The sequence below is a fragment of the Megachile rotundata genome, chromosome 1 (assembly GCF_050947335.1).
Source record: "Megachile rotundata isolate GNS110a chromosome 1, iyMegRotu1, whole genome shotgun sequence".
NCBI lineage: Eukaryota > Metazoa > Arthropoda > Insecta > Hymenoptera > Megachilidae > Megachile > Megachile rotundata.
Window position 1 is genome coordinate 10642417 of NC_134983.1, and position 22770 is coordinate 10665186.

General features: G+C 35.9%; 1 protein-coding gene across 5 annotated transcripts in view; it reads right to left on the bottom strand.

Moving 5' to 3' along the window:
* Fas3 (fasciclin 3) overlaps positions 1-22770 on the bottom strand; it is a 381776-nt gene that overhangs the window by 26958 nt on the left and 332048 nt on the right. For all 5 annotated transcript variants that reach the window (XM_076533084.1, XM_076533087.1, XM_012280703.2 and 2 more), the window contains exons 2-5: positions 2359-2685; positions 1115-1249; positions 589-777; positions 270-454 (exon numbers count right to left, since the gene is read on the bottom strand). In XM_076533084.1, coding sequence (XP_076389199.1) covers positions 270-454; positions 589-777; positions 1115-1249; positions 2359-2685 — 836 coding nt within the window. The remainder of the gene's footprint in view (positions 1-269; positions 455-588; positions 778-1114; positions 1250-2358; positions 2686-22770) is intronic.

The following is a 22770-nucleotide window of genomic DNA, read 5'->3' on the forward strand; positions in this document are numbered from 1 at the left end:
TCAGATCATTTTTATTAGAAGCTAATTTATGGAGAAAGATTTATAATAATCACAAAAATTAACAATTCTTTATAAAGGACGCAGCATCATCATAAAACAAATATAGACAAAATTTTAATTAGAGTAATTCTTCAACTATTTGTCCTCATCAGATCATCTTAATTTGAGGACCTAAGAAAATTTGTTCAATGATTAAAATATGTGTAACAAAATTGATCTGTGTGGGTTTATATGGAGGCACTTAAGAGTCAAAGTATAAAACAATTTACCAGATCAACAGCAGTTGAGGTCTCAATTCGGGTGCTCTCGTCTGGATGACCCTCGCTGATTTTTTCGTCGTTCACTCTCCACAAGAAACGTGGCCTAGGATTCGCAAAAACGGTTACATTCACGATACCTTGTCGTCCAATCACGTATCCGAAACGTTCGATGGTTGGTTGTGGTTGCGGAGGATCTGCAAAATATCATTCACAATTTTTCAGACGGAAGAATGCAGTAAAATATTTATCACGATATATCTATTTTTTAGTTCAAGTAGTTATAATTTCTGTATGTAGTATTATTGATTTGAGATAAGAAATTACTTACAGTAAACTTGCAGTTGCATGGTAGTTTCCTTCGGCTTGTCAAGAGCAATATGGTTGGCGACGCATCGAAGAATTTTACCATTATCCGTCCAATCCAAACTGCGGGATGCATTTTGCACAGCCAACGAGTTGTCATCCAAATTCGAGTCGTAAATCGTCGGTCTCTCTTCATTACCGATAGGTTCGTCATCTAATTGTAACAATAAAAAACACATGCTTTATTTTGTGTGTGACCAAATATTAAATATGTGATGTATCTTATAGAAATTATCTGTTAATTTAGGGAGAATCTAGAGTGATTCTAAAAAAAGATTATTAACTGTGTTAGCGTCTAGGTTTATGAATTTATGAATCTGCCATAACTTCGAATATTTAATATCATCAATTTTTTGTCGAAACTTTGTAAAGAGCAAAGAATATTACATGTACAAATCGTATTCTTTCACTGGTTCCATAATGGTAAATCTTTTAACGTTACTTTTATTATCACCTAATGAACTACGTGAAATTATTAATTATTTACTTACCAAGGAATAAAGAAACGTTTGCAGCAGGTCTTCCGGACGGTGCGCTGCAACTCACTTCCAGCTTTTCCCCTTTTCTGTATATACTTCTGCTGTACGATCCAGGACTTGTCAGAAGCTCAGGATTGCTCGGTGGTTCTGTAAATGGAGTTCGAAACATTAATTACGCGATAAACATGGCTATAATTGTTGAAACGTTCGTCGTAAAATTATCGGGCAACACGGACGGTCATCAATTTCCTTTCACGAAGATAACCGAACACGCGGATCTTTATTTAAATTCGTTTGAAACACTTCCAGCTCTCGATCGTGACTACCTTTCGTCATTTATCTTTATCGACTTTATCTGAAAACGGTAATTTCCTTCTACCCGTGCTCTCTTATTTCTCTTCCCGTAAGCAATTCTCTTAACGAAGATTAATTAGTTCTCGAATGCTCCTACGTAGCAACGCCGTAATATTTTTCCCCCTTCGGAATACTTTCCTCGGACAACTTACGTCACGAAGTTTCAGCTATTTTCTCATTAATTTCGGCGCCACACGTAAGAACTTCCCAACGATTAATTACTTGTACATGTGTAACAAAGTGCTGAGAGTTTCAGACGCGACATGAAAAATTGTTCTTAAATCGATCTCGAAATTCAAATTCTTTAATCTGGAACAAGATTACGATATATGACGGTGATAATTGAAAGCGAAATATCTTTGCAATAAATCTCACGTTAAATTATATTGAAACTCTTGTAATCTGTCAGATTCGATTAGTTACATATTCGTATTGAATTGAAACTTTTAATAATAGAGGACAAGGAAAATTACAGCACTGTTACCAGATAAATCAGAGTCGTGTTCGATTCATAAATTCTCATTTTGGCCAGAATTCAACACGTTACTTCTACACTGAGTACATACCTAGTATAATACAATTAAAATACAATATATTTTGAGAGGTTATCGTTTATATTTAAGGATTCTATTTGTAATATACCAATGGCAAATTTTTCATGGGCACTAAATAATAAATAATGTACTTCAGACATGGTCTACACTAAAATTGTTACAATAAGGCAACTTAAATGCATAAATTTTGCATTATGAAAATTTAGATGAATTTATGGACTGAAGTACTGACTGAAACAGCTATTTTGTTATGAATTTGGTCTTATATTTTATACCATGAAAAAAGACGACGGTGTCTTCTGACGAAATTAGAGTTAATATGTGAGAGTACAGAATAAAAATACTTACTAGCAACAATAATTTTCACAGATGCTTGAACTTCCGTTCGACTGTCGGTGGGTGTCAGAGTGCACTTGAAAATACCGTCATGGATCTCCTTGATCTTGGTGATGCGGACGCCGCATTGGCCTGCATCGGTACCCTCCCCATAATACTCGATACCATCTTCGGGTGGTTGTCCTTTAGACAAAACCATACCGCCACCTTCGCCAGGTATCTCGACACGGCATACTTGAAGAGGTCTACCGACTCTGCATAAAATCTGCAGACTCTCGCCTAACCTCACCGCCGTCTGTCGTTTCGGTTCGATGTCGACGACCAGGTTTGACTTTGATCCTGAAACCACAAAAAAAAAACAGTTAAATCGTTACATTGCACATTTTGTTAAATTTCGTTGTTCAATTTATTGAACATTTTATAAAATATTTGTCTTCAATTTATTGTACATTTCATCACATTTTTCTGTTCAATTTACTCTGCATTAAACTTCTGTGCTCGATTTATTGTACATTTTATCAAACTGTGTTCAATTTATTACACGTTTTATCAAATTTCTGTGCTCGATTTATTGTACATTTTATTAAATTCCAATGGCCAATTTGCTGTGTATTATATCAAATTCCTGTGTTCAGTTTACTGTACATCCTATCTTATCAAATTTGTCAGGTCAAAATAAGTTACATTAATTGACTACCGTTATATCAAGATGATTATTAATTTTGAATAAAACGATCTCCATTTTCGTTCTTTTATTCGACTTAATTTGTTTCTTGAATTTTCGACAAAACACGATTTTCAAGATTCTGGCATTCCCTGTTTCTTTCTTTTCTGATTCCGCAATTCGAACTCCAAGTGCATCTCTGTGTTTGCGAGAGGCAACAGGGAAAAGCTCGAAGGAATTTTCTTTCGCCCTCCCCGATCCCCATCGTTTTCCCGAAACTTTTCATAATCGTGGTGGTATGTAATGGATAACGAGAACTACCGGCCAGCCGGCAGTGAGCTTGTATCGTAAATGAACAAAAGTTTCCATGCAAAAAAGCTTGGAAAGTATGGAGCTACCTAAAGGGTGGTTCAACCACCGTTGAGAACATGTGCATCGATAGTTTGCCATTACTGTATTGTGCAACTACTATTTTTGACTTTTTGAACATAATTCGTTACGCAAGTTTTCTAAAGTGCTCTCAAGATGACGTCAGCTAGATTGCGGGGTCATTTTTTCAATTATTATAATTATTAGTGTATTATTCAAAAGTTGTAATCTTAAGTCAAGACAAATTTAAGTTGGGTCTTGAACGACCTACGTATTCATAGTGTAAAAGTTATAATATTAAATTTTGATTAGTGAGAATGAGCATATGAAATGTATGTAAAATACATTCGCGATAGGGAGAATGACATTTAACGGTTTTTATGAGAAGTCAGTTGCGTAGTACCTAAATTAAGTATGTTTTGAGCACAGTAAGTGATACCAAAATTAATAAAAATTATCCTATTTTAGAAAACGATCGAAATATTTCTCTGTCGGCGCATAAGCACGCACTTGCAGCGAAACAAAAATATTTTTCGCGATCCACACGTGTCGAAACGAGTACGATACTTGGACAATGGCATTCGTTATTACGGAGAATGCACCCACTAGAAGTTTTCCCCGAGTTTCAGTGCACCTGAATAATTAATTATTTGCCGTTCGTCCGGTTACGCACTCGGAATATCCATGGGCGGAACATTTGGCAAATGGGTAAAAAAGTAATCCTGTAATGGGTGAATAAAAAAAAAAGAAAGAAAGCTGCAGTTTCAACGTGTTCTCTCTTTTCCTTCTCGCCATTCTCGCCGGCTTAAATATAAGCCACGCCTTGTATCCTCCGCGGAAACCAGCTTCGCGGTGTAAAAGCCCTCGAACATTATACGAAAACCGGATTTCCTCCGGTTTCGGACTTCATTAGAATCCGGCCACGTACCGTACGTATGTATGATACTCCACGATAAAAACGAGAAACAGCTTACGCGCGAGTCTACCGGCGATAAATTAAATTCTAGCGAAAATTGGTTCATTATCCGGCCGAGGAATATTGCGGGGTGTAATGCAATTTGTAAGCGGGAGAATCAAATGAAGAACCGCATGCGGAAACCGAGCTGGCCTCGCGAATTTTACGGATTAATCGTGTCGTATTAAAGTGGATTTAAATGCTACATGATTTTCTGTTTCTGCTGGTATCAATTACTTCGGCAATTTTTCGATCACTCATCTACCCCTTTTATTACAATGTTACGAATTAATTTATATTTATTTTCTTCTTTAATTTATACTTGACTTATATTCCATTTAATATTTAATTAATGTATTATATTTTTATTTATTTCATTGATATATTTTTCTTAATTTCAATCATACTTGCTTTAATTTTATTATTTTGTTAATTCAAATATTGAAAAATTACTACAATTTTTGTCATCGTCATCAGCATCTCCATATAGCAAGCACACACGTGTACACATGTTCTGCCATTATAGTATAAATTAATTTAACACACATCTTAACATGCAAAGAATCTTTGAAATAGAAAATAAAATATACCAGCGACTGTGATGTTTTAAGGCAAGATTTCAGATGATTTTCATCTGACTGATTTTTAGATGACTTTCAACAAGATTGCAGAACAAAATAAGTAAAATTGATCACTAAAGCGAAACATGTTTGTTAATATACTTTAGTAAGTACAAAAAGATTTAAATGTGTATGTTATTAACGAAACGTGATAAGGATAAATATAGGAGAATTTCTTTTTAAGACCAGTATCAATCTCGCACGTTAGAAACACGGTCTTTCATCGAGTCGAATGAGGCTGATCTCTGTGCACGATGTTATTATGATAATGCGCCCGAAGAAATATGATAAACTGGGCGTGGCACGAATAACGATTATCATATTTCACCTCGTACACGCTTACTTTGACGCATCGAATAATAACTAGTCGCAAATTGTACCAGCTAGCGTTCTTTGCACGCGTTTATCTAATAATAACGCGGTTGAATTGTTCCCTTGATAAATAATATGCTTATTAGTTTCCCCTTAAATACTCGATGCATTGCATAATTATTCATTGCGATAGAAAGGAGTTTGTTAAGTCGATTAATGCGTGAGTTGATTTTGACGCCATTTTGGGACGACATTGTGCGACGCGTTTGTGTCTTCTGGGCTTCTAATTTAATCACTGTTTGTTTCAATCAATGATCATTTTATATTAGAGAAAATTACTCAGAAAATATTACTTAGATTTATATTAGCTGTTTTTGTTAAAGTCTTAAATTGATTGTAAGTTGTGCACTGCAATTTGTACCCTTAAATTAGAATTAATAAACTACTGTTCTTGTGATAGTGAATTATCACAAAAATCATAAAAGCCATCAAATTTATACTTGACGAGGTAAGGTTTATAATAAGTGTAGTAATTATTAAGATTAATAGTAAAAATTAAACTAGAAAAATAGACGAAAAATAGTAGCTTGTATTTCACAGATAAATCAGTATTATAATTGGCGATGTGAAATGTAATCGTTGTCAACCGCGGCACACGAAATTTATTGTTTATCTGATATTTACATGTTGCATATGAATATTTACGCTTACGTTTTGTGCATGAATATTTAAATAGATAGTTTGCATCTCAAACAACCGTGATGGTAATAACGTAAAACCTTCCACGGTGCGGTGTGCCTGTGACAAAAAGTCTATTATGCTGACAGTGACGTGGATAACGCATTAATATAGTAAATTATACGCGGCGAGAAAATCAGCGGAAGCATTGTCGTCCCCGATGAAACATCGTCGTCACACCTTTTTCTCTTCAACTCCGAAAGAACCTGAGTTTCTCTGCTTTGATTTATTTACGACACTTAATTAAAACCCTATTCTATTCATTCGTGATTGTAATCTTCCTTCGTACTAAGGAGACACCTTCGTTCCGTACAATGAAAGAACTCGTTAAACGATTTTCTTAGAAGAATAACACCCGGTGTCCCGTTGTCGATTGTTCTCCTTTCAAATTGGATGGAACTTTACGCGTACTTTTAACTCGATTTTTAATCCTCTTTAACTTCTGCTAAAAGCTTATTTATTATACAGGTATAGCAACTTGTGCAATTTTCATATCAATTGTACTTTATTTATTTCTTCATCGAGTTAATGCGTTCGCTGCACACTAGTGCGTGCAACTTTCGTAGCAGATTTAATTTCCATATTGAAGTTCATAATTTTCTCCAATTTAATTTTCCAGTGCAATTTAATTCGGTTCATTTTAGTATAATTTAATTCGTGCTTCAGTTCGACGCGTTCCTATGGTAAAACTTGTACGTTTTATAAGCCAGGTATATTACTAGTCTAATGTAACTCAATTTTATTACGTTCTTGTATTTTATTATTACTATTATCCATTTTTATTTTACAGAATGTTTTTACTAATATCTTACATAAAATGTCTGTATACAAATGTGTATACACATATGTATAAATATTAATATGTGTATAAATATGTTCATATGCATATGAATATTAATATGTGTATAAATATATGCATGTGCACATAAATATTAATACCCGTATAAATATAGACATGTGTACATAAATATTAATATGTGTATAAATATACATATGTGCATAACTACACATGTGTTACGTATTCGATAATAATAATCTACCCTAAACCGATAAATAATTATTCTTTCTATCGACCAAAAATATTATTAAATCAATAAAAAATTGCTTAGTAGTTTGTTGTTGAGAGATAGAATAATTTACAATTTATTTACCGGCGCAGTTACCGAAGCATTTCCTTTCCACTATGCATAAACATGACGTTATTGCATACAAATATTAACTCTCAGACCGTATAAAGAAGTATCCATTAACATTTCAAACCTTCTGAATCCGTCTCCAAGTCCTCGAATAGAAATTGCAATCGAAGGCGATTTCTTTTGAACTCGCCAAGGCGCTTCGAGCTCTTGAATCGTTTCTCGAGAGCTATGCTATCTTCCTTAAAACAAAGACTTTGTTAAAGTATCTCTCATATAACAATGACGCACTCCATCGACCGATTGAATAAGGACTTTATTATAAAAGGGAATTTATTATTCGCTTTATAGACGTTCAAGCGATTTATCGTTTATCGAAACGCATATAGTCAATTGGCGATTTAAGGATATCGCTTTACCGTACACTGATTTATTGCGAAATATAAATCGTTTTCGTTTTAAGATTTCATTTTGATCAATTCGTGTTGGATTTGTTATAAGTTCTACTCGATTGTGTGTTACAATTCTTCATCGTATATCTTCGCACTCAGTCGCATTATTTATAAATACATAACTTTCATCGCAAATATAAAAAATATACCCAGTAAATGAAAACAGAATTTCTGTTTTACAAAAATGTTTTCTAATAAAACTAGAACTTTTGTTTTTTAAAATTACTGAAGAATGCGCGTATTATAACATTACGTGATCACGAAAAATGTAAGCGATGAAGTTCAAAATTTTTGTAAAGAACAAAGATGTCTCGACTATTTAACAGTCCGAATAGTGTGGAATCTATAAATCTCATTTGATTTTCCGCTCATCAATTTGTTACACGGCTGACATCGCGATCTAATTTGAAACAGCTCCGTTCACCCTCGTAGCCCTCCATTTATCGTGGAGGTTCGTGTATTCTGAAAACCGCAGCAACAGATGCGATGATTTGTGGACAGCGGCGTGCATCAGTGCACCCATGGGGCTGATGCACTCTGCCCGCGAGGCGGTTGCAACGAATTGCCATGATATTCATCTAGAAATCTAATTCGACGAAATACAGTTCTATCTTGCTCGAGAGTTCGACTGAACGAGAAACGATGTTAGATGAATCAAAATTTCAATGTTAACATTTTACTATTTCAAGATTGATGTTATTGGAACAAGCTCTTGTTAATAAGCTTCGGAATATTTGTGACTTATTGACGAATTGATCGGAGGAGAAATTAGGAAGAATGTAATAGTGATGGCAGATTTCATTTTTAGTTGAAAGATTTTTTTAAGTAGAAAGTTGGGAACGGTGAAGTTGGGGTTTTGGAAATTAGGGAATTTAGGAATTTGTGAATTTGGAAATTTGGGATTTGGGAATTTGGGAATTTGGGAATTTGGGGAATTGAGGAATTGGGGATTTGGGGAATTGAGGAATTGGGTAATTATGGATTTGGGGAATTGAGGAATTGGGGAATTATGGATTTGGTGAATTATGGATTTGGGGAATTTTGGAATTGGGAAATTGGGGATTTGGGGAATTTTGTAATTGGGAAATTGGGGATTTGAGGAACTTGGGAATTTGGGAATTGCTGAATTGGGAAATTTGGGAATTTGGGGAATTGAAGAATTGGGAAATTGGGATTTGGGGAATTTTGTAATTGGTAAATTGGGGATTTGAGGAACTTGGGAATTGCTGAATTGGGAAATTTGGGAATTTGGGGAATTGGGGATTTGGGGATTTGGGGATTTGGGGATTTGGGGATTTGAATAATTTAGGGTTTGGGGAATTGAGGAATTGGGTAATTATGGATTTGAGGAATTGAGGAATTGGGGAATTATGGATTTTGGGAATTTTGGAATTGGGAAATTGGGGATTTGGGGAATTTTGGAATTGGGAAATTGGGGATTTGAGAAACTTGGGAATTGCTGAATTGGGAAATTTGGGAATTTGGGGAATTGGGGATTTGGGGATTTGGGGATTTGGGGATTTGGGGATTTGAATAATTTAGGGTTTGGGGAATTGAGGAATTGGGTAATTATGGATTTGAGGAATTGAGGAATTGGGGAATTATGGATTTTGGGAATTTTGGAATTGGGAAATTGGGGATTTGGGGAATTTTGGAATTGGGAAATTGGGGATTTGGGGAATTTGGGAATTACTGAATTGGGGAATTTGGGGAATTGAGGAATTAGGGATTTGAATAATTTAGGGTTTGGGGAATTGAGGAATTGGGTAATTATCGATTTGAGGAATTGAGGAATTGGGAAATTTGGGATTTGGGGAATTGAGTTTGAATTTGGGAATTAGGGAATTTAGAATTTGGAAAGTTGAGGAATTGGGGAATTACGTATTTGTGAAATTTTGGATTTGAAAAATCAAAACAATAAAAAATTCAAAACAATTTCGGTAAAAAAAAATATTTGTTATAATCCATAAAATCATCACAACTCGTACGTTATAAATATTGTTTAGTCATGAAACTTTTGTACGCTTTAAACGTGGAATATATTCTGCTGTCTTTTACACCGGTATCCAGGACACGAATTCGTGAGAATTTATATTCCTCTAAAAAATTCATTTTCATTCCCGTATCCAGGCTTACATATTTCCTCGGGATAACGTAAATTTCAGGAAATGTCACATAGCCGGGTATCTTCGATACAGTGATCCGACTATAAACGACTACTCCTAAATCTTGTACTTTCTCCCTTTACCCCGTTTTTTTTTTTTTTTACTTGAATGACATAATAACACGGCGAGATAAGCTCGGTTATACGAAATGCGGTGTAACCAAGGCGTGTAAACCGTCTGGATGTACAATTTTCCAGCGATTTCCAATTTTCTCTGCCGCCCTATTTGCTTCTTGCCACTTGAGGGTTACGCAAAGCAAGGAAGAGAAAATTATGGTAGAATATAAGAATGGAATTGCTTGAACAGAGATAAAAGTAGATTACTGGTATGAGGAGATGTTCCAATAATGAGAGTTGAATTAAGTAGATTCTGTTTTTCCACTTCTGAAAATTGTTCTCTTCATCTCTCTTTATTGACAGCATTTTATTTGTGGAAGAATGAATAAATAAATATACATAGTTTTCTACGTTTGTTAGTTTTATTTAGTCAAAATAATGAAGATAATTTTACACAATATCAAACGATAAAATTAGAAGAAAAATTGGCATTTCCTATATTTGTCAATAAAGTACATCATAAATTGAAATTTCACAAATAGGTATCGAAGGTTCATAATCACTCGCTACAAATTGCAAACAATAAAATTGAGGAAATCATAATAATTGCAGAGGTCTAAAACTGATACGCTATAGATACAGTAACTCAGTAATATTGCAGCTGTCAAGATATTTCAAGATCGTCGAAATCCGTGAGATATGCTTTTCCACGTACTCAGCAAATCTTATCGCGGTCGAAAACAGCAGAGTCAGTCCCGCAGATGTCTTCATCCGAAAGTTGCGTCATCCAGCAACACGAAACCAGATGCATAAAAGCATCGCAAGGAAGGGCATGTAAAAAGAATTAGAATGAAAATAGGAAGAAGAAAGTAGCCGGAAGATAGAAATCAGCGAGCGGAAAGAGAGAAGAGAGAAAGAGAGTCGTGTAGGTGTGTGTTGCATGGTAAGCCAGCGTATCTGCAGCAAACCGCTGCGGTCAGCTTGCATGTGCAAGCTGCAAGGGGTGGAACTAATCCCAGCCGGCACTTCTCGTATTAGATGATATTCCCTAACATTGCTAATTTCGCTTCATATGGTGCTGGGAAATATGCGATGCCAACCTCAACCCCAAGCTTTCCATCCACCTTCCTCGACCCCGTAGCTCGCCGCATAGTTGTAAACGAGAGGACGAAACTCGATTTCAGACCGAAGTGCCGGCGCACCGATGTTAAAATTTGAGACAAGGATGCATTTAAGAGATAACGTGCGTGGTAATTTTTGGGATCGTTATCAATTGTAAAGGGGCATATAATTATTCTAAATCATACATGGATCCTTATGTTAAAAGTTTGCTGAGGTACTTAATTAAACAATTTTTGAACTGGATGAATTCAGAGATTGTTTTTCAATAATGATATAAATTTTGTTTAAACTTAGCTTCTATAAGTAATATTGAAGTTTATACTATTTATTTATTAGTATGAAGTTCAATTTGAAACGTAGTTTAAATTTATTTAAATTATCTAGTATGTTGATCACCATGATGGTCACATATGACTGACCTTGCAAATTCAGTCAGATTTATTATTTATTAAAGACAAACGTAAGGGACATTTTTCCTTTCTAAACATCTTAGTACTCTTAATATTTAGACAATAATATACACTAATAGGTTCTACATCTTTGTCTTATGTTGTCACGTAAAGCAACCCCTGCATGTACCACCGGTTACAGAACACCCTACATATTTACAAAACCATACATACATACATACATTCGTTAATAATTTTAATAATAGACATTCAATAGCAGACTCAACATTGAATGACCACCATTTAGAAGAAAAATTTGTATACACCTAATGTATATTACTTAAGTATGACTATTATTAAATGCAGCCATTCCTCTCTGCCTTACAGCAGGATCATTTACTGCACAAATCCATGAGTAAATATTTGTTCAACTCGTCTAAAGGACAATAAAAGACTCGCAGTAGCTGAGCGAAGTCAGAACGATAAGAAGATTATGAATTACTACCGAGATAAGAGAATTTAAAACAAGCATTTCAGCTCCCAGGACAGCAGGGATGAATTTCAACGACGTTTTAAGCGGCCAGCAAGCATTAACCTAGTTGTATGCGATCGTCAACAAGGCGAAACGAAAGCATTTCGGAAAATCCAGCAACTAATCCGAATCGCTTCCACGGATTACGAATGTCTTACAAAGCTGATAGGACTATATACATCTTTCCCTTTGAACCCAAAGGAAACGTGTTCCCTGTTCTCCGATGACTCGAGCCCGTTTAACTGCCTCCTCGCAGTTTCAAACTCTGGTATTCTCTGGAGTTCCTGCATCTCCGCGAAGTTTCGAATTAATGTCCAAGCCAATCCCTTGGAACCGTATTCTTCGCAATTTTCTCGACGGAAGGTTGCCGGGCCCTGATTTTACACGGGTCACCCGAGAGAAACGCTCGCTCGGAACTCGTGTAACCTGAACTTCAAAAACTTGCGAAAACTGACAGGATATTTATTAGCTTCAACTTTCAGTTGTTGCCTGTTAGAGAAATAGAAAAGATCGAATACTTATTCAATGTACGAGTAAAACTTTCCGCGATTCCATTGATTTCTTGATTTCTGTATCGTTAAACCCTCAACATTAGTTTTATCATCAAACATTGATACAAAATAATTTAGGAATTTGAGGACATAAAGATTTGTGAGAAAAAAGAGAAATCACAATTTCGGAATTTGAAACTTTGCAAAATAAGAAACTTTTCATGAAAAGATTCGAACAGAAGAGACAGCTCTCCAATCAATCACGTAAAGCGTACCAGTGCCATGTGGCTAAATTAAAAACGGAATAATGGAGAAAAACAGTGTTTTCCAGTACACTACGTTTAATATTTCACGTAATTCTGCAGCTCGAAAATTGATAATTCTTTATACGGTCAAAGCGTTCCATGTCGATCCGGCATGAAAGGGCTCAATAAAAAAAATAATTTCATTTTAAAGTCAGCATGAAATCGAGCAGAGTGGTATTAGCAGAATATCAACGTGTATAAACATTAAAACACGCACAATAGATAGGCATAATAAAGGGTTGCAGCGACGCTTTCATGAATCCATGGTGTATTGCTCTTGTTTTAGACCGGGGGAAATTGCCGGCTCGTACGTTTGTTTCCCAAACTTTTTTAATAAAGAATTTGTTGCGGAAAATGAGCCTCTCCTGGCTCTTACCGTGGAATAACAAAAGCACGCGGATTATATTATACCCGTGATAAATTGCCGTTAATACTACGACAATACAGGGATCCTGAAGAAACAATAAACCACATTAACCTGGAATATTGAACGGATACGTTCGAATCCAAAGTGCATTAAAAACTATTACGTGAAAAATGAGACGATGAATTACTCTTTTAGAACGATATCTGAGAGACGAAAAATTATTAAAAAATACGACTCTGATAGTAAAATATTATGAAATGAGTAAAATGTGTCTTAACATGAAATATTTTAAAAATACTATGATAAGGATAAATTGCACGTGTCTAAATATTGAGCAGCTGAAGTACCAAGAATTTATTCCAATAATTTACAAATAAATATGAATATGAAAATAGAAATATGAAATAAAAACTGAATTCTGTATTAAAAGGTATCGAAGGTATAATCCTTTCCGTTGAATAATTGATGGAACGATGTCTATCACCATGTTATACGAAATGGTCGAGTTAATTACCGAAGCAACTACTCGATATAATGTAAGAAGCAGCTTACGGATACTTCGATTCGGTTCTCGAAGAAACCACTCGAAACGACGAAGAGGCAAGGGGTATAATCTAACTGCGATTTTTTCACTGATATTCTTCGCTTTTAATGGATGGCCCTTACACCGGAAAAGGGGTTCACGAGGACACTTGGCTCGAGTATCTCCGTGGCCAGGAAATGAAAAAATCATTGAACGACGAGGTGGAGAAAAGGCGAGAGGGAAAAGTCGAATGAAAGACGAATCAAGAGAGGTTCACGAATAGAACAGAAACGACTCGACCTCTTGTCGATCAATTACACGTCGACAATCTCCTCGAAAGGCGTGAACATTTTAGGCTATCAAATCTTGAGCTACGCTCCGCCATTTTATGCTCTTGCTAGAGGAATCCTTTGAGGAACGTCGCTTTGAATTTCGTTTAATTCTGCACCGTTCGAACGTTCATTTCACTTGTGTCATTTCTTTCACACTTTTGTTCTAAAAGTTTACGAGCTAATATTTTTATAATTTAACTAATTTATAGTAGAGAAAACTAATATGCAGGTTCATAAGAGACAATATTTTGGTGTTGGTATATGAATACTTGAAGTTTGTATTAAAATGTATATGAAATAAATAAATTTTTTATCAAGGTTAATGGAGAATCTGACTACCTTATTAAAAGTTTCCACGTTTTCATATTACAGTGTTTCTAAATAAATTTCCAAGTTTGTAAATCTGATTTTATCAGCGTTCGCACGTTTACATTATGAAAGAACGAAGAAGGTTAAAAGTTCATTTGCAAAGTTAGGTAAAACTTCTATCGAGAAATCTTGAACGTTCATCTCGATTGTAATTCAAGATTGGTGCAGCGTAAACTCGATGTTTACACGGATTCGTTGGTAGCCCAATTCTCGATTAATAGATCCAACGGGATTCTCGTTCAAGCTTAAGCCAGATCTAACCAAAATCTACTCCGGCTTTCAGCTAAGCCAATAAACTCAATTGGATATTAGCCAGAGTCGCGCTACGCTTAACGCTAAGGTAATTTCAGTTTAGCTAAATGCGAACCCGACCTATCCATGAAATAATAATAATAACACGTAATATCTGCAGTCTCTTCAATTGCAATTTCTTCGTTTTACTCTTTCTGCAATTATAAGGTTATTGCAAATTCAATGGTCAATTTTGAAACAGAGGGTTTAACGGTATTATAAAACAGCGCTTATTTTATCATACCTTTATTTGAAACTTAATCCCACAAAAGTGAGATATGGGAAAATTCTGAGATTCAAAATTAACGCAGTTCATGTCTTCTATATTACAGTTATTTCTGATAGAAATTTTTTTATGGTTCAAGCTGAGTATAGGCACAGAATTTCTTATGATAAATAAAATTTTACAAAATTTTACATTTTAAATCAATCGACTGGTTATCATCAATCAAATTCGGACATTTCGGACATTTTGAATATAAATATTTTCGCGTGTCACAGTGTTCATTTACTCTTTCGATTATTGAAGAGTTGAACGCTGGACATTGACATTCAGCGCAGCTAAAATGGAAGAACATGCACGCGGTTATTACGGGAAAACATAGGCTGTCGATCCGCGCGAAACGACGCCACAACAAGCGTCGTCGGCTCCAATTGTGTCCATTTTCGCGTCCCTTGCCGTTGCGTGGGCTTAACGATAATGTTTGGGGTCGTGTTTACATCTTTGGCCTGGACAGTGAATCATAATTTCACGCTGGAACCAAGATCTCTTTCATCAGATAAATGCCTCGAACCCAGCACGCTTCGAGTTGGACGTCTCAATTTTGTCCTCGAGCGCTCGTTAAATATTCCACACACGTCCTGACTCTCTTTCCGCTACAAGTAATTATCATCTCTTAGCATAACATAAATTTATCATCTCTTAACTTCACATAAACTTATCATCTTTTTACGGACTACATAAATTTACGTTCTTCCACTCTGACTTCCTAGGACCTTCAGCTCAAATTTTTAAGCTGCGTTACTTTCAAAATGTCAAGCCTTTGCACGATGTTCTTATTTAAGAATGAAATTTATACAAATAATTTGTAATCTTTGATAACATTCAGCTCCAGTGAAAAGAAGGAACTATTATTAACATGTTAAGTTGCTGTTCATTGAATAAAGTTGAAGTAAATAGATTCACATGTGCACCGTATTATGATGCATAATATATCCAAACAATCCATTTGTCGATTTTGTTCATCAACTTTGATGATTTACGAAGTGACAAATTTCCCAAAAACTGTCATGACCACGTTTTGAAGTAAATTTAATAGAGTTTTGTGTCGATTATAAGATGTGGAGTTTTCGGGGTGATTGTCAACGTTAGTGAACAGAAATGAAACGACGTCGGCGTATTAGTTCGTCGGTTTGACACGGCTCATAGCACAAGGGTTGGTATTTTGTTCGATCAATTTCATTGCACCCTCAGAAGGTTGCATTCGACCCCCAGTTTAAAGGCGTTCCATTTACCGGTAGCGGGAAAACAAGGGGAGCAAATATTAGGGTAAATTGAAAATTCTGTTAGCATCTGAAGGGAAGGGACGAGTCGTTTACGCAGGATCGTTAATAATCAGGAACAGAGAGCTCGAAAGTTCTGTTCCCGGTTTAATTGTTACGGTTTAACGAACCGTGCGCCGTTGCTTTTGCAACAGAAATACTCGACGTCGCGAAGCTGCCGTAGCCTGGCAGCAATGGAGGCATGAAACTTCTTGAACAAGTGGAAGGAAACGCAGCTACCAGAGCCGTTATAAACCGTTCCTATTGTAAAGAAACAAATACACCGGGAATCGCGATAAATGCTGCTCGACGGTGATCTTTGTCGAGTATGAATGCCTAGCTACTTGGTTGACCAACTTCTCAATCTATCGAACGTATCGCCTCGTCTTCCATTATATCGAGTGTATAGTACGGAACATGATAGGCTTCCCTAGGGAAAATGCCGATATAGGAAACGAGGACCTGTTGTTCGCTGTAACGCTTCATAGTTATCGCGCATTACGTTCGTTTCGTACCATTGGTTACTCAACATATCTCAGCACTTTCAGAATTTAGGGATTAGCAGTTTTAAGACTATTTTTTAATAAACTTCAGACACTAGCGAACTTGAAATGTAGACAAATTTTGAAACTTTCAAAGATCATTGACTGTCAAATAATTTATTCTCTCCCAAGTGTTGCTACCATCTGCCTGAACAAATTCCAAACAGACAGTATAACGTTAAATAATTCAACAACGACGAATTAAGCTGCGTAAAACGCTAGACACCCGTAAATCCGTGAAACATTTCCCAGCCGAAATAAAAGTCGTAATTACAGATACTCCCAATACAGCTGTAAATCTGATTAAACAAATTACCAAGGGGTTCGAAACAAACACGAAGGCTTTTTACCGATCCTGGAGATCGGATTTCAGTCGACTCCTCTCGTATAACGAAAATTGATAGCCGCTCGTTTTACACAGCGCGACGAGATTATGCGTTTCATGCGATATTCAGCAAGTCGACGGTTCGATCGGTAGTAGTGTTCCATAATAAGCGGGCAAGTGGGTACGAAAAGCATCGGGACGCGTCGTTCGACGAGAAACGAGCGACGGTTATTTAACACGGAATCCATTTTGCGTAACTCGATTCCGACGCCATCATCGCGATGGGCAAAACCGATTTACCAGCTTCGTTGTGCGACCAGACGATACGCTTCGTTCTCTATCGATCTCGGAGCGAGATCGAAGTAACCTCTTCCTTTACGATCCACCTTGAAAGTAGTGAGAATCCGAAACGGACCGGACGATGATGAGTTGATTTACTGTTGTGTAAACTAGCCTTAATCTGTCGTCAAGATTTGTGGCCATTTCAAGGAGCTTCGACGAGCTTCTCAAGATTTTCACACTTTTGTATTATTTATTTATTTATTTATACAGAAAGTAGAAAAGGTACATAGACAGTACACAGGCCATATTTAATGGCTGACTGATGAGGATTGTATTTTTAGGATTCTCGAACTGTCTTGTGCAGTAACTCTTGGTGACATTCATTAATAAGTCAGGGAATTTTTGGTCAGATCAGAAGAGACGCCATATTCGATGAATCGATAATATCGTAAGACATTGGTAATTTCGTACTGTCGAGACTGACACACCGAAGTGGAACATAACACCTAATTTTATCATTCTATTTATTTTTGTCTAAATTTTGCGTCTAATCTTATCTAGTCTGACCTAATATATTTTACACTCCGAAGCTATTTATTTTTGTATAAGCTTGAAACATAATTTCAAAGAAGAATAGAGCAACAATATTATGTTCTAAATAGGTTAGATTATTTAAGTTTATTGGGTTGATTTGAATTGAATGAAGTCAAGTTAATATGCAATACGGACAGATAAGGCTAATGAGCTAATTGTGTTCATTAAATAAGAAGCATTTTTTGTTGAATACTTCATTCGTTTCAAGAATAAATGAACAACCGCTCGAATCCAAAACTGTAACACCTACAATGGTAATTTCATTTAACTCTGTATTATTTCATTGAACACACTCCAACCGTGAAATTAATTTTATTTTCAAACCCCGCCGTGATATTTGTGTTTTAAACATGGAAATTTCCATCGGGTTGCAAGAATTTATTAAAAATTTCCATAATTGAAATGCCGCGATTTCACCTTCCGCGTTGTACCTCTCGAATTCCAATTCTCTCTTTTTTTTTAATATTCATGGCCAAAATAAAATTAAACTGTTCCCCGTACAATTGATATTAAAAAATACCTTGTACAGCAGTTGGGAAATTACAATACAGAGGATGAAATCTCATTATTAGTTTTAATTTTTACGTTAATGGACAAAATGAAATGAATAAAGTACAATGAGAAAGGATCAGTATATTTGAATCATAAATTAAATTTACAACTTTTTTTAATTCTGGAATATGAATACTGAATCTTATAGATTCCAATAAATTATAGAAATAAGTAAATATTAGAATATGTATGCAAAGGCGATATACAGGTTGTCTCACAACTAGTGTAGGTCCCTGAGATGGAGGGTAGCTGACGCGGAAAACGCGGACCAATCAGAGCGCGAGGGTTACGCGTGCGCAGCGAGAGCGACACCCTCGAGCCTAATGGCTGCGGGGGCGTAATCCTCACGCTCTGATTGGTCCGTGTTTTTCCTTAATAATTCAAAAACAAAGCTTCAAACCCCATTTCTGCAAAGGGAAATCTTATTCAGAATCACGTCAACTACTCCCCATTTCAGGGACCTACACTAATTGTGAGACACCCTGTATACCTACATTTCCCCTAACGAACATTTCCATATATAGCTACATCCCCTAGATCCCATAGTAGCTATATAGTAATAGTAACGCGTACTTTAATTGAAAACTGTTATTCGTTAACTTGCAGTAACGTTGTTGACCGGAAATATGTGACGTGCAAATTTCGTTGATCAAAGTATTTGTAATCGTTAAATATTGAATGTACGTATTATTAAAGCAACGTTATTTCCGCGAACCGTAGGGAATTTATATTAGCGTGACTCCGCGAATTCGAGCGACAGATTAAACAAAGGGTGTAATTAAAATTAAAATTCAATACCTTGGCCAGGTAGGTGTCCAGCGGATGCAAAATATTTTATCACGCCTCATCGATCGTGTTGAAAACATGCGACTGTCTTTTCACGGGTGCATTAAATATTAATGATCATTCATGGCACGCGTCGTTGCTCGTTAATTACTAATTAGTTAAATACAGGCGATGATGTAATATACAGTGGAACGAGTGAACATTATTTATACGGTACACGCATGAGGCACGATTTACAACAGGACGATAATTATGGTCGGATACGGTGCGTTCGTGTCTCTCAAAAATTTATGCGTCGGTTTTGTTCGGCATCGCACGAGATTAACTCTTGAAACATCGATTAAATATTCTCAGATTACGCGTTTAATTGCTAATCAGCTTCATTACGCCGTTTATCGAGATTTTCCATACGTGTTTCGATGATTGTTCCGCTCGCGCCAGAACAAATAAAGATAAATTACAGTAACTATTTACTTTGGATCTGCCGATTATTCCTCGTGGTAAAATTGTTGGTATACATTACTGTGAATGTTATTATTAAACGATGATTAATACAGAAATTACTTATAACACGAGTTAAAATATTTTTTATATCCTCTAATGATCAATAGGTTGTCATATAATAATAATATAAAATCTTGATATAAAAATATTGCAAACTTACCACATATTAATTCAAAATTGATAGAAATGAATGGACGTTAAAGTTGACGAAGTTTGATCTTTACCTTTGAACACCCTATACATGGTAAAAATAAGTAAAGTAATAAATAAAATAAATTGTTTTTCGTGAACTTGCTCCCAATAAATATTCTTTGCCTAAAAGTAAAAAGTTGTCCGATCGACGAAAAAAATTTTAATGGATCGATTTATCCAAATCTAGAGCGAAAAATGATTTTCCGGCAGTGAAAATAACTTCGTTCAAATAGAAACACCAGGAAATATCGTACGAGTTATTAATTTTTAAATGGTCGACGGGCTTTTCAACTCCCAACACTTGTCATTAAGCCATCAAATGCACGAACGAACGAATGGATCCATTTGCTGATCGCTGCCAAAGTCACTCGTCGGAAACACCGAGCGAAAATGCATTGCATCCGTATGCAATTGCAGCACACAGGTAATGCATGGATTTCCCATGTGTCACAAGATTGCTCTATTTTCCCGGGGTTGAACGATGCACCCTTTTCCTTGCCTGGTTGGCCCGGAAAAAAACCTCTGCGGAATTGGAAACATAGAGAGCTACTCTACCGGCATACCCGATCGTGTTTCCTCCTACATAGAGCGCAAACTTTTTTACCGTCAAATACTTCTTGCAGCGGGCCGGTTTTAATACTTTCCCAATTTACCCGCGATTCAACCGCTAATTTTTTTGGAAGACAAAGTCGCGAAAAATACTGTTTATGCCGAGTTCTGTCAGAGGATTACCTTTATTGTGCAGAGATAGTTTTTAATCTTTTTATATTTTCAGCTGTGTATATTTTCAAGCTGAAAGTATTAAATCACGAAGTTAGAAATTTCTGAAAGAGACATCTATTTCCCAAGATTTTATCTCTGAACCCGAACCATCAATCATTCTCATATTTTTATAGCGATACCCTGCTATAAGCATACATTTTCTGAAGGAAATTTAAAATGACTTGATATCCTTCTAGCGTTTCTGTACACGTTTCTTTCTTTGCTGATTTCGGATTTAAAGGCACTGAATAGTTCTGCAGTTGAATGAGCAAATTTCTTTGAAGAGATGGTAAGTTGTGGATCCATGGACTTTGACGGCGTCGTTTCCAGGAGAGCATTAATTCACGATCGTTTGAAAGATCGTCTTCTCAATCGAAAGAAGGAGTTCATTAAAATTCCATCGATACGTAACCGTGGCCAAAAACTGACACGAGAAAGTGACGTCGAACATATTGGACCCCTGTGACAGTGTCAGAGGAGGCGGTTAAAACCGCATCAAGCCCTGTTCTGATAGGGGTGTCACATCCATCGGCTAGCCAGAAAGTCACCCCGTACGAACCACGCCTTCTAACGCTAAAGCCCTTCTATAACGAGCACATCGATTCAATATTGCCTCCTACGAATCCTTAACTCTCTTTTTATTGCGTCGAGTAATGAAAAATCTTGCTTATTTCAACATCGTTTCTCCTCGACGCTTCAATATGATCGTTACTGTTAGGATAGGTGTAAGGGTAATCAAGTTTAGGACCAAACTGACCCTATCGTAGGATTTATTAGAATAAGGTACAATTGGAGGAGTTATTAGAAAGAGTGCAATTGGGAGGCACATTGTAACACGTGCTAGAATATTATATTGATATGTGAAAATTTTGTATTCAGATTAATATAGCTGACTGATGGTATAGCACGGAGTATGTATATGGTGCAGAGATCAATTTAAGAATGTATTTATATAGAGGATACGAGTGTCATTTTTATTTAATTCTATCGATTTGTTGAAGGTGTAATTTTTGTCTAGTTCTATCAATTTATTGAGGGTGTCATTTGTGTTTGATTTTATCAGCTTTTTGAGACTGTCATTTAAGATTGTATACGTATTCCAATATCAATAACGAATACTACCACAATACAATAAAACAATATTTATAAAAAATAAATTTCTCCATGTACTTCGCGTATAAATAAAATTTTGGTAAATGGAACGCTTTTTCGGTAATTTGTTTTTGCCGGTTAAATGTATTGCTCTTCTTCCGCGTCTGTGAAGTTTGAATAATCAAGACACTGACAGAGCGACACCTCGTTTGATCTTTCTACCGGTATTCAGAAAAAAGCTCGGCAAAAGTATTCGGACGTGTTTTATCAGCGCCAACCACAAGGTTGACATCGTCGGCGCAAGTCATTTGCATACCTGAAATTACGAAAGCCTGACGGGATTATAAAAAGCTTCCAGCCTCGAACCACACACTCGCACAGCTTTTCATACTTGCTCGTCTATGTATACCTCTGTGCATCCGTTTCATTACATCTGTTGTGCAGTGTTCATTGAATCAGAATATTGTGCTGCGATATTAAACAAACAATATTGGAACGTGCACGCCCTTCGAATTAACACAGAATCTATTTATCCAGCTGTACGCGCGTGACGGGGAACTAATGAGAAATTTAAAGAAATACGAGTTTGAAAATACGGTTTAAAAATTCATATGCTTAATGTTCAGCGAGGAATAATCTTTATCGATTCGTGTCAGTCATGCTTGTTGGTAATTCGCGGATATCGTAATGCTCTAAATGACGGAAATATAGAAAAGTGTGCTTTAATCGTAGCTGTTCATATTTATACATTAAACTAACTCAATATTTGAACGAAAGTGGAGTAATCTCGTTTATTAAATATTTATACGGAAAAATTTTTTAAAGTAGATATATCTATATACTCATGATAACAAAAGGATTAATTTGTAGTATTTTAAGAATGTCATACTCAATGAAATAATTTTGTTTATAAAATTTAATATGTGACATTTCGACATCTGATATCAACAACTAATGTATAAAATAAAATATATCAGTTGTCTATACGACATAAGTGATTTTTTTGGTAAAGGACAATATACAGTTGAAGTATCATTATGCGACGAATCAGTGAAAACTGTGGTAG